A 13,616-nucleotide genomic window follows, 5' to 3' on the forward strand; every position below is an offset into this window, starting at 1 on the left:
CTTTGCTCAGTGATTATAATCATATGCAATGGGCATCCTCCACAGAATATTTGTAATTGATTTGTACCTGGCTCGAAAAGCAAGAAAACCATAAGAGGCCACCAACACACAGGCGGTCATCGCCTTGTGCCTTCTCAAGTCCAAGCACCAGCTGCAAAAGGCACTCATTAACTGAGAATATCTTTAGCTTCCGCACCACATCCATCATAGTGTCATATTCATCAACCAATAGTGTTTCCAGCCACCAAAAAGAGCACTGTGAACCAGGGAATAGCTTGCTTTTGCCTAGTACTGGTGGAGATTGAGGTAATTACACCAACAGGCAGAAAAGATAACGTGTTGTGGATGCTCTCTCACTTCAGTGCCCGCAGCCAGCTCAGTTCAGTTCCTGCAGCACAGCCATTCCTACTGTGCCAGCATTTCCTGCATTATGCTATAGAGCACAGTTTCATGGGTTGTTTTTTTGAAGACAACAGTTCTGTCTTAGCAATCGCTATTTATGGAGCAATAGATGTAATCAAACGAAAGTCTGCACACAATTACTTTCAGTCATAGTGACAATATCATAGACTGAGAATAGACTGCAAAATTAATTAGATTTTATTGTATTAGATACCCAAGATAAAATGAAATTCATCAAACTGTTAACGAAAGTAAAGTAGAGTGTGTACCATAACCCTTATTTGTTACTTGTTATTTGTTATTGTGTTACCACATTTCTGTTCTAGTGCCACCCTGTCAAGCATGTGTTTAATTAATGATAGTAGCATGCAGCCTATTACCCAATTTAATGAACTGTAGCAGTGAACAAGTTTTCTGCTTCTGTGGATATTTGGGCTAGATTAATAGTAACATTTGCATCCAACATCTGAGCACTAACTAAAAGTGCAGTTTTGTCTATGATTAAACTGAGGCACTGACCTTGCTGTCACTTATTGGCTGATCCATAAGTTTGTAGCGTTTATCCATAAGTATAACAAGCACAACAGATGCACATAATAGAGACTTGTAGTTACCATTAATATATTCTGCTTCATTGCTTACAACAGTCCGTCATTGTTGGCATAACTTTTTGATTTCGCGGCTGTAGAAATCACCCAGTTTTGAGACGATGAACTCTTCAAGCCATGTTCAGAGTGCATTTTCATGCAGAAATAAAGTTCCTTGAAGGTTCTTCACTTAAAACTTCCAGGCTGATAGGCCGTGGTCGAAGTATAAAACTCTCTCCTGACGTTTCATCTCCGATTGCAGGAGACAAACTCGGAGGTAAAGAGGCGAACTGCTTTACCTCCGAGGATGTCTCCAGCAGTTGGAGACGAAACATCAGGAGAGAGTTTTATACTTCGACCATGGCCTATCAGCCCGGATGTTTTAAGTGAAGACAATACCGGCCGTGAAAGCTTACATTGTATTCCTTGAAGGTTGTTTAATACAGAGAGGAAAAAGTGAAAATCTGAGGGCATGAGAACAGGTGAATAAGGTGGATGTAGAATGGCTTCGAACCCAACTCATATATAGTGTTTTTTGTCAGTCTAACAGAATATGGGCATGTGTTATCATTGAGTAGCATCACTTCATGCAGTCATCACGGTCACCATTCTTGAACTGTGTTTGCAAGACATCTCCAATGTTGACAAAAAATGTCAGCAGTGATTGTTACACCTTGGGGAAGCATTTCATAGCACACCACACTGTCACTGTTCCATGAGATACATAACATTATCTTTTGTTTATGTGCTCAGGTGTTTGCACAGGCAGTTGCTGCTCTGTGTGGGCTCTACTATTCCTTTCTTTTCCTTATGTTAGCATAAAGATATCATTTCTCATCAGCAGTAATGAAACAGGATAGGAATAGTTGGTGTTGTTCATGAACCAGTTAATGATGAGCAAGTGGAGATGCACATATGGCCACCAACTTTGGTTTTGTGATTTGCAGTACCTTTACACCCAAGTTTTGAATCTCCCCAGTGCAAGCAAATGTCACATGACAGTGGAATGGTCACAGTTTATTACTTTTGCTAGTCCTTGAATAAACTGATGCAGATAATTTTGGATTAATGCATTTAAATGATCTCCATTAAACCCCAGAGGTCTTCCTGAACATAGAGAGTCAATAATGTCACAAAAATGCTCTTTAAATGGCTCTGAGCACTATGGGACTTAACATCTGAGGTCATCAGTACCCTAGAACTTAAAACTACTTAAACCTAACCAACCTAAGGACATTACACACATCCACGCCTGAGGCAGGATTCAAACCTGCGACCGTAGTGGTCACACGGTTCCAGACTGAAGCACCTAGAACCGCTCAGCCACACCGGCCGGCAATCCTCTTTAAAATGAGAGAACCATGCTCTTGCTGTGCTCTGTCCAGTGACATTATCTCCAAACATGTGCAAATGTTTCTGGCTGTCTCCACTCCTGTCACCACTCTACTGAACTCAAACAGAAGAATATATCAAAACTGTTCTGATTTCTCCACTTAGCACTCCATTTTCTAGTGCCACAGCTCCACTGACTATATCTAAATGACAAAATACAATATGTAAACTCAAATAGTAACAGTGAACTACAGATAAAAAATGACAATTGATAATGAATCAATTGTAGCTGGAATACCAACAAGCAAAACAATAATGTTATGAACTTATACACCAGTCTAACACAGGTAATTAGGTTGGAGACAACAAGAAAGCTGTCAGAACAGACTGAAGCCATTCAGTTTTACTCAATACACCTAATCACCTCAACTACCATGATAAGAATCTTCTTAGAATGAACAGTTAAAAATGTAATCTTAGTTTGGAAAACTTATTTTGTGTATTGCTCAAAAGTATTGAAAATGTTTTCCACTCTGTTTGATTAGTTTTCCCCCATGTGTACAGTAAAGGGATGTATATCTTAAATGAAGTGAAATGAAAGCCAAATAAGATAATAATTTTATTTCATAATAATAAATAGATAATTTCAATAACTTACCACTGGCTTGCTCCTTTTCAGTAATTGTCCACTGAAGCCAATGTATGTTCATCAGCTGGCTATGTGTTATTCCAAGACCACTAAAATGATGTCAATAATTTTATTTTTCTTCCAGTCACAAACAGAAGTTGATGAATTCTTAACTTCTCAACATGATTTTGAAGAATATACTGAAATGGTTGTAAAATTCCATGATCTCTCCCTTCAAATTCCATGTAAGACAATGCATGTTGTTACGATGTCAATGTATGAAATCCACCGAGAAGGCTTAATACATAATTTGGTTATGCAATCACGATCACAGAGAGATCAGATTTTGGCAAAAATGGCATCTTACTATCAAGAGATGTGTAAACAGTAAGTATTAAATGCTTCTGTTAAAAGTGAGGCATTAGAGTGTTCAGTCATTTGTTATGTGTGCAACCATATTTTAAATGCATCCTGAAGTTCCCAATCATTGTACATCATAAATTTCTCTTTCTTTGATATTAGCTCTTTCACTGCAATGTGGTTTCCTTATAAGTGTTTAGTTTAAGTTATAGAAATTATTTGATGACAATATCACACAATACCAAAGAGTTTTATGATATAGAAAACTTTCAATGGCAGCAATATCTATCTTTGGTAAAATATCTTGGAATAATCTATTTTCAAATGAGTCTTCACACTAAGGTGTTCAGTACATATTTTAATTCATTTTCTGTGAGACAGCAGAAAACAGTTCCTTTCAGTTGTGAAAATCAGATCTACTTTACATAATTCACATGTAATAGCTCTTAAAACCTGAAACTGTGTACTGAGTCGTATAATTCAAAATCAAACAACAGAAAATCCAGGATGGAGTAATGCAATATTAAAAATAATATAGCACAGATGTTGTGTTACAGATAGGTGGAACAAAAAGACTGTCAAAAAAGTAAGCATTCAGTTAAAAAGACCTTCTTTCGAATTGGACGACTTACACATACACACACACACACACACACACACACACACACACACACACACACACATGAGCTCAGCTCACACATACATGTCTGCCACCATTCAAACCACATCACATGGTCTTACTTATAAGTTACACTATATCAACCATCTTGCCCACGCACAACACATGGCTACAAGACCACGCTAATTGTTGATGCAGCATTTCATGCCCTGCGTTACTCTCACCTATATTGTTAAGCCTAAACCTACAATTTGATCACGCTCCTTGCACCACTGTCATGTATTTTCATGTGATAGTTTCCATACCTTCCTGTGCCACATGAACTTGTACCTTGACCTACCAAGTCCTCTCCACCCCCCACTCCTTCTCCTCTCTTATTCCAGTTCTCACATACAAACGTCACCTAATCTAGTTACTTTTCTGTCCCCCCTTCACACATATCCACACACAGACCTGCAAACCGTATTACAGTGTCTTTATTTATATTTTTATTGATCTCTTGTTTTTACGTTGATTTCAGTTGATTTTCGTCTTTTACTACTGGCCTACTCCACCAGTTTAATCTTTTTTCCCCATTCGGAGAGATAATGGTCATGTGTATATGTGAGTTGCTTTTGGATGTGTGTGTGTGTTTTTTTGTGTAATTCAGAAGAAGGCCTTTTTGGCCAAAAGCTTACTTGTTTGACAGTCTTTTTGTTGTGCCTGTTTGCGATTCAACATCTCTGCTATATGGTGAGTAGAAATATGAAATTCCATTATGAAAAGTATAGTTGCTACCCACCATATAGTGGAGACACTGAGTTACAGATAAGCACAACAAAATACTGTAGGAAAGTGAGCTTTTGGTCAACAAGGCCTTTGTCGAGAATAGACAGCACATACACACACACACACACACACACACACACACACACACACACACACACACACACACACACACACACACCTACAAATGCAACTCTCACGCTCATGACCAAGTCTCTGACAGCTGAAACTGGACTGCGAGCAGCAGCACATCATGGGAGACGCCCCGGGTTGTGGGGGTAGGAGGAGGCTAAGGGAAGGAGGGGGAGGGATAGCAAGGTAGGGGTGGAGGACAGTAAAGTGCTGCTTGTGGGAGTGAGCAGGGATGAGAGAAAAGGGTGGGCATTCAGGTGCAATTGGGAAGTTGGACAGAGGACAGGGGAGTGGGGAGGAGGGGATAACAGTAAAGGAGAAAAATAAAAAGACTGCATGTGTTGGTGGAATAGAGGACTGTGTAGTGCTGGAATGGGACCAGGAAACAGGCAAGTTGAATGAAAGTTGAGACAAGGGGGTTACTGGAATGTGGGATATCTTAAAGGGGAGTTCCCATCTGTGCATTTCAGAAAAGCTGGTGTTGATGAGAAGAATCTAGATGGCACAGGCTGCGAAGCAGTCATTGAAATGTAGAACATCGTGTTGGGTGGTCCGCCTGTTTCTTGACCACAGTTTGTCGATGACGATACATACAGACAGACAGCTTGTTGGTTGTCATGCCCACATGCAGCACAGTGGTTGCAGCTTAACTTGTAGGTCATATGACTGGAGAGATATGGCAAGGGAGATCTGTTTTTGTACAAGGTAGGGAGTGTAATTACAGTCTATGAAGGACTCAGTGAGACCCTAGGTATCTTGTGAGAGGGACTGTTCTTCGCTATAGATGTAATGACCACACATAGCTAGGCTGTAAGGAAGGTACTTCTTGGTGTGGAATGGGTGGCAGCTGTTGAACTGGGGATATTGCTGGTGGCTGGTAAGTTTGATATGGACAGAGGTACTGATGTATCCATCTTTGAATGGAGGTTAACATCAAGGAAGGTGGCTTGTTGGGTTGAGTAGGACCAAGTGAAGCAAATTGACGAGAACATATTGATGTTCTTGGGGAAAGTGGATAGTGTGTCCTCCCATTGATCCAAATACTGAAAATGTCATAAATGAATCTGACCTGGTGATGTGCAGTTGCCCGCAGCTGTATCTTGGATTTGTTTGCAGGTAATGCCTTCAAAGGAGAAGTAATAGTGGGTGAAGATATAGTTGGTCGTGGTGTCTAGGAAGGAGATTATTGGTTTGGAATCTGTAGTGTGCTGAAAAAGGTAGTGTTCATTAGTGGTAAGGCTATGAGCATTAGGCATGTTAATGTAAAGGGAGGAGACATCATTAGTGACGAGCCGGGCACTGTTTGGTAAAGGAACAGGAACTGTGGAGAGCCACTGGAGGAAATGGTTGGTATCTTTTATTTAGGAGGATAGGTTGTGGTAATAGGCTGAAGGTGCTGGTGTGCGAGAGCAGAGGTTCTCTCAGTGGAGGCCCTGTAACCGGCCACAGTGGGGCATTCTGGGTGATTGGTTTTATGGATTTTAGGACGGATGGGGAGTGCTGTGGGTAAGGTAGAGATGAACTCTGGGGAGAGGTTCTGGCGTGGGGTTAAGGATTTTAGGAGAGACTGGAGATCATGCTGGGTTTCTGGAATGGGGTCACTGTGGCAGGGTTTATAGGTGGATGAAGCTGATGGATGGTGATTCAGAACAACAGTGGTGGAACCTTTGTAGCAGGTAGGATTATAAGGTCAGGATCAGTTTTTAGGTGATGGGTTGCAGCTCTTTCTGCAGATGTAAGGTTAGTTTGCATGTTGAAGAGTTTGGGGACTGGTGGTGTGGCAAGATTCGATGTTAAGAGATTATGGGGTGATCAGGGGGCAGTGGGGATGGATCAGGGATGGATGAAGAAGTGAACGAGTCAGGCAGGGTTCAACATTGGTCTGGTTGAGCCTGATTGGCAGAATTGCTGATGAAAAAATGTTTCCACTGTAGGGGCTGAGAGAAGGAGAAAAGGTCTTTAACAAATCCTGCATGACTGAATTTCAGAGTGGAACAAAAGGTGAGACCTTTGGAAAGGACTGATACATCTGTGGGGCTAAGGCTTTTGTAGATGAGGTTCATAACTGCGTTTTGGACCTGTTTAGGTTCTGGATTCTGTGTGGCAGTGTGAGGGAGTCTTTGAGGGTGGAAATAAATATAGTAGGTCTGTGAGATATCGTTTTTCAGCTATTAGGGGACATGGAGGAGGTTTGGAGATTGTAGAAGTGGTGGATAGTGGTAGTTCAAGGTGGGAGGAGGGAGTGAGCAGGGTATAGAGTTTTTCGAGGTGGCATTGTGTATATTGCTCTAGTTCCTACCAACCATCCTGTATAAAAGATACCAACCATTTCCTTTTTGACACTCTACATTCCCTGTTCCTTTACCATACAGTGCCCTGCTCATCACTATTGATGCCACTTCCATTTACAATAACATCCCTAACACCCGTGGCCTTACCACTATAGAACACCATCCTTCCCAATGGCTGATGGATTCCAAACCAATAACCTCGTTCCTAATCACCATGACCAAATATATCCTCACCCACAATTACTTCTCCTTTGAAGGCATTACCAACAAACAAATCCAAGGATCCAAGGTACAGCTATGTGCACCTGCATGGCACCATCCAATGCCAACCTATTCTTGGGCCATCTAGAAGAAGCCTTCCTAGACACCGCAGAGTCCCAAACGTATAATCTGGTTCAGATTCAGTAATGGTATCTTCATGATCTGGATTGAGGGTGAGGAGACCTTATCCATATGCCTCCCGAACCTCAACACCTTCTCCTCCATTTGCTTCACTTGGTACTACTCAATCCAACAAGCCACATTCCTTGATGTTGGCCTCCACCTTCAAGCTGGCAGTACTTTACTACCTTAAAAATGGCAGTACCTCTGTCCATATAAAATCTGCCAACCGGCAGCAATACCTCCACTTCAACAGTGGCCACTCATTCCATACCAAGAAGCCCCTTCCATACAGCCTAGCAACTTGTGGTCATCACATCTATAGCGATGAGCAGTCCTTCTCAAAATATACAAAGGGTCTCACTGAGGCCTTGACAGATCATAATTACCTTCCCATTCCTGCACAGAAACAGATCTCCTGTGCCCTATCTTTCTAGTCACCCATCAGCCCACCAAAAAGTCCCTCTGTCCAGCAACAGAGGAGCATTCCCCTCAGGACTGAAAAGAGAAACATCCTACCCACTACCCTTCACACCCCTTCCACAGTGGTATTCGGGAACCCACCAAACCTACACAGTATTTTCATCCATCCCTACACAACCCCTGCTCCAAATCCCTTGCCTCATGTCTCATATCCCTGTAATATGACCTAGGTGCAAGACCAGTCCCATATGCCCTCCCACCACCACCACCTACTCCAGTCCGGTCACAAACACCACCTATCCCATCAGAAGCATGGTTACCTGTGAAACCAGTCATATGATCTAAAAGTTAAATGGCAATCACTGTGCTGCATTGTATGTGGGCATGACAACCAACAAGTTGTCTGTCAGCATAAGTGACCACCAACAAAATGACTGCTTCACAGCTAGTGCCATCTGGGTTCTTCCCACCAACACCAACTTTTCTGAATTGCACAGGCGGGAACTCCCACTTCAATATATCCTACATTCCCATAACCCTCCTGGTCCCAACCTTCGTTAGTCCTTGTTCTTACCCATTTAGCCCTTCCCTGTTCCCATTCCAGCACTACACAGCTCTCTATTTCATCAATGCACCCAGTCTTTTTATTTCTTGCCTTTTCTGCTACCCCCTCCTCCCCCCTCGCCTGTCCATCGTCTGACCTTCCATCTGCACCTAGATGCCTACCCTTTCTCCACCTGATCCTGCTCCCTCCTGCAAGCAGCACTTTACTGTCCCCTATCCCTACCTTGCTATCCCTCCCCCTCCTTGCCTCAGCCTCCTCCTACTCCCACAACCTGGTTGCCTCTCCAATGACGTGCTGCTGCTCACAGTCTAGCTCAGCTGCCTGAGACTGGGATCATGTGCGTGTAAGTTGCATTTGTATATGTGTGTGTGTGTGTGTGTGTGTGTGTGTACATGCATATTTTTGATGGAGGACTTGTTGGCTGAAAGCTCACTTTCATATAGTCTTTTTGTTGTGCCTATCTGCGATTCAGCATCTCCACTATATGGTGAGTAGCAACTATCCTGTTCCTAAATTCGTTAATTCCTTCCTGGATTTTTCATTTTTTGAAAATATGTAATGCCTTTGATGAATCATCATTGCTGAGATATAATGAGCATCAAATGTCCTGCTGTGTATCAGGGGCAAAGGCCTGGATATACATACCTTTTTCTCTAGTGCATATCTTGTCTGCAACTTATTTTCCATATAGTGGAGATGCTGAGTCGCAGATAGGCACAACAAAAAGATATTTCACACTTAATGCTTTTGGCCAATGGCCTTTGTCAACAATACACACACACACACAAACACACACACACACACGCACACACGACTGCAGTCTCAGGCAACTGAAATCACAGTGCAAGCAGCAGCACCAGTGCATGATGGGAGTGGTGACTGGATGAGGGAAAGGAGGAGGCTGGGGCAGGGAGGGGGAGCGATAGTATGGTGGGGGTGGCGGACAGTGAAGTGCTGCAGATTGGGTGGTGAGCAGGGGAGAGGTGGGGAAAGGGGGGGGGGGTGGGGCAAGTAGCAGAAAAGGAGAGAAATAGAGAGAAATAAATAATAAAAAAATGAAATAAAATAAATAAAAAATACTGGGTGCGGTGGTGGAATGACAGCTGTGTAGTGCTGGAATGGAAGCAAGAAAAGGGCTGGATGGATGAGGACGGTGACTAACAAAGGTTGAAGCCAGGATGGTTACAGGAACGTATGATGTATTGCAAGTGAAAGTTCCCACCTGCGCAATTCAGGAAAGCTGGTGTTGGTGGGAAGGATCCGTATGGCACAGGCCGTGAAGGAGTCTTTGAAATGAAGGAGATAATATTTGGCAGTGTGTTCAGGAACAGGGTGGTCCACTTGTTTCTTGGCCACAGTTTGTTGGTGGCCATTCATGTGGACAGACAGCTTGTTGGTTGTCATGCCTACATAGAATGCAGCACAGTGGTTGCAGCTTAGCTTGTAGACCATATGAATGGTTTCACAGGTAGCCCTGCCTTTGATGGGATAGGTGATGTTAGTGACCAGACTGGAGTAGGTGTTGGTGGGAGGGTGTATGGGACAGGTCTTGCATGTAGGTCTGTTTCACAGGGGTATGGCCCAGGAGGCAAGGAATTGGAAACAAGGGTTATGTAAGGATGGACAAGTATACTGAGTAGATTCGGAAGACAGTGGAATACCTCTGTGGGAGGGGTGGGAAGGATAGTGGACAGGACATTTCTCATTTCAGGGCACGATGAGAGGTAATCAAAGCCCTGGCAGAGAGAGTAATTCAGTTGCTCCAGTCCCGGGTGGTACTGAGGTTCGAGGGGAATGCTCCTCTGTGGTCGGATGGTGGGACTTAGGGGAGGTGGTGGGAGACTGGAAAGATAAGGCATGGAAGATTTGTTTTTGTACATGGTTTGGAGGATACTTATGGTCAGTGAAGGCTTCAGTGAGACCCTCGGTATATTTCGAGAGGGACTGCTCGTCACTGCAGGTGTGACTATCACAGGTGACTAGGCTGTACGGAAGGGACTTCATGGTATGGAATGGGTGGCAGCTGTTGAAGTGGAGGTATTGCTGGTGGTTAGTAGGTTTGATATGGATTGAGGGCTGATATAGCCATCTTTGAGGTGGAGGTCAGCACTATTAAGGTGGCTTGTTGGTTTGAGTATGACCAGGTGAAGCAAATGGGGGAGAAGTTGTTGTTGTTGTGGAGGAATGTGGATAGGTGTCTCACCTTATATCCAGATAGCAATGATGTGATCAATGAACCTAAACCAGGTTGGCGTTTAGGCTTTTGGGTGTTTAGGAAGGATACCTCTATATGGTCCATGAATAGGTTGGTTTAGGATGGTGCCATGCAGGTGCCTGCAGCTGTATCTTGGATTTGTTTGCAGGTAATGCCTTCAAAGGAGAAGTAATAGTGGGTGGCGATACAATTTAGTGCAGTTTCATTTGCCTGAGACTGCAGTCGTGTGTGTGTGTGTGTGTGTGTGTGTGTGTGTGTGTGTGTGTGTGTGTGTGTGTGTGCACGCATGCGCATGCGTACATGTGTCTATTGTTGACAAAGGCCATTGGTCAAAAGCTTTAAGTGTGAAAACCTTTTCGTTGCGCCTATCTGCGACTCACCATCTCTGCTGTATGGTGAGTAGCAGACTTTCCTTCTCATAATATTGTTACATTCCATCCTGGATTTTCAATTCTTTGATTAAATTGATATTGAGATTATTTGTATATCTGAGCATTGTTTATGCTTCTGTGAGGGGAACATTATATCTGATTTTTACATAAGGCATTAATTGTGGGACGGAGTGTCCGTTTATGTAACGTAACATCTCATTCAAAAAAGTTGACATGTCGAAACACTGTGAAGATCTAATATTTGAAGGTTATGCAGAACAGTTTGAATTTTCAGGAAAAAATCTTTTCATATGGGCTTCTACAGATCCTCCAGTTCACACTTCAGGTTTTTCCTCTCCAGACTTGATGCTGTGCTAGCCTCTGTTCTTAAGAAAACCATGAGTATGATTTTGTATGGGGCTTTTGTATAAACTTTCTGTCTGATTCTCCAGAAAAAAGAATGTTAAAGGATTTACTGGAATTGCTCTACCTTATACAGACAGTATACGTCCCTACTAGAGTACTTGGTAGCAGCAGCATGATCATAGACAATGGCTTCATAGATTATTTTTTAGGTTATATGTAGAGTGTGAGAAAAATTACGTCTCAGAATACGTAATTTGCTGCCAGGTTCTCAGTTTGGTTTCAGAAGTATGGAAAGAAAATGGTGTTTATTCTTTTTTTGTGTGAGGCACTAGCAGGACTAAGTGGTCAGTCGAGGACAGTAGGTATTTTTTTTGATTGAACAAAAGCATTTGATTATGTGGGTTATACAATACTTCTGCATAAATTGGAACATTATGGGATTAGGGAAAAATGGTTCATTTCATATCTGGAAAATAGGAACCAAAAGGTTGTCCTCCAGTGTCAATCAACATTGAAGAGGTTTGAATCTGGCTAGTGTCACGTAAAGTGGGGGTGTTAAAGAGTTCTGTTCTGGGTCCATTGCTTTTCTTGATGTGTATCAATGAGGTGCCACCAAAAAAATGCAGATGACACAGGTGTCATTGCAATAGATGTTGAATGTAATATAAATGATATAGCTAATAGGGTAGTTGGTAACATCAGCTTGTGGCTTCCACAGAAAAGATTAATGCATGACGGCAACAAAATACATTGCATTCAGTTTTTGTTGCAGAATTTTAGCAACAGCTAAATTTTGTTATTGGAAGGTGGTCAACCATGGAATGAAAACCTTTTTAAATTCTTAGAATGTAGCTTTATTGGAAGTATCTTGACCAAGATCTTGTTCAGTGATTGAATTCTTCTCTCTTCACTTTTTAGTGACTCGAGAATTTCGGTGTAAATTCTAGAGACACTCAGCCTTCCACCATCTTGAACACCCGATATTTTAAAAGTAAGTAAGAGTGCGGAAACGTACCTACTGCGCTGCCGGTTTCTGTGTGCAGGCTGTAATGAGAAGACGATAAGCGGGGCAGTCGAACGATGCTGACAAGTGTTTGCCACAGGAGCCACAGACACTGTGTGAGAGGACATGAAGTAATTAAATGCTATTCTTTGCTGTGTTAGAGAATGTGATTGTTGGAAATAAAAGAAAAATGAACATTTGACTATAGACTTTTAACTTACTTCATGTCTTGGCTCTGAACGAAGCAAGACACATGGGAGTCTATAAATTATTTGGTTGTTAAACCCAGGCAGTTGTGATTATATTTAATTGTATCTAATGGGTATCGATGTAGTTGACTGGCAAGAGTTTGTATGCTTATATGAAACTTGTGGAAAGGAAAAACCACCTGAACTGAACTGAAAGTATGAGAGTACCGAGTTATTTCAAGTGAGAGGGATAGGAATTTTTTGGTTCCTCTCACGAGCATTATTTCTTTGGAGAAGAAGTTATGGAGATCGACACAGCCACATATCCAGAGAAGAGGATCGGCTAAACGTTTCAAGTAAATCAACTGTAGTAAGAGAAGTGTGTAGTTCGCAGTCCAGTTTTGCACCGCTTTTCTTGTCACCAAAACCATTAGAACGTAGCGACTGAGGTGATCAGGACTTGAAGAAAGAGGAATTTTCAAATGAAATCAAAATGAAAAGATATTGTGAGTTGCTATAGCAACCAATAGTAACAAGGCAGGGAAATTGTTTCACAGAGTTGGATTCTGCATAAACGGTATAAAAGGGTGAAAATTAATAAATACCATACAAGAAAAGACACAAGGAAGATCTCAACAGTGTAGACTAAGAAGAGTTACAATGAAATCTATTCTATGACGGAAGATCCAGTGTGGAGAGTAAGCAGCCCTCACACACATTGCAGGGGCGAGGACCCCGTAACTAGCAACCGACGCCAATGACACTAGCTGCTGCTCACCGGTGCTGACTACAAATCCGTTCACTGACACCGATGCTGAAACCAACCTTTGATGCTGTTGGTGCCCATGCTGTTCACCGGCGCTGATTCCACACCTGCTCACCAATGCAGCCTAAAACTCTAACTGTGTGAGTGAAAGACAAGTAATTGAGAGCAAAGTTAAGGACACTGTTCAATAATAGGCTGTTAGTATAGTTATTATACTCAGAG

The 13,616-nt window shown here is 42.3% G+C and overlaps 1 protein-coding gene across 1 annotated transcript in view; it reads left to right on the top strand.

The window, feature by feature from the left end:
- Nucleotides 1-13,616, top strand: part of LOC124596265 (dynein axonemal heavy chain 7) — a 1,038,560-nt gene that overhangs the window by 226,869 nt on the left and 798,075 nt on the right. Inside the window, 1 exon segment of the mRNA XM_047135340.1 lies at nt 3,095-3,336. Within this exon segment, the coding sequence (XP_046991296.1) occupies nt 3,095-3,336 (242 nt within the window).

The sequence above is a fragment of the Schistocerca americana genome, chromosome 2 (genome assembly GCF_021461395.2).
Source record: "Schistocerca americana isolate TAMUIC-IGC-003095 chromosome 2, iqSchAmer2.1, whole genome shotgun sequence".
Taxonomy (NCBI): domain Eukaryota; kingdom Metazoa; phylum Arthropoda; class Insecta; order Orthoptera; family Acrididae; genus Schistocerca; species Schistocerca americana.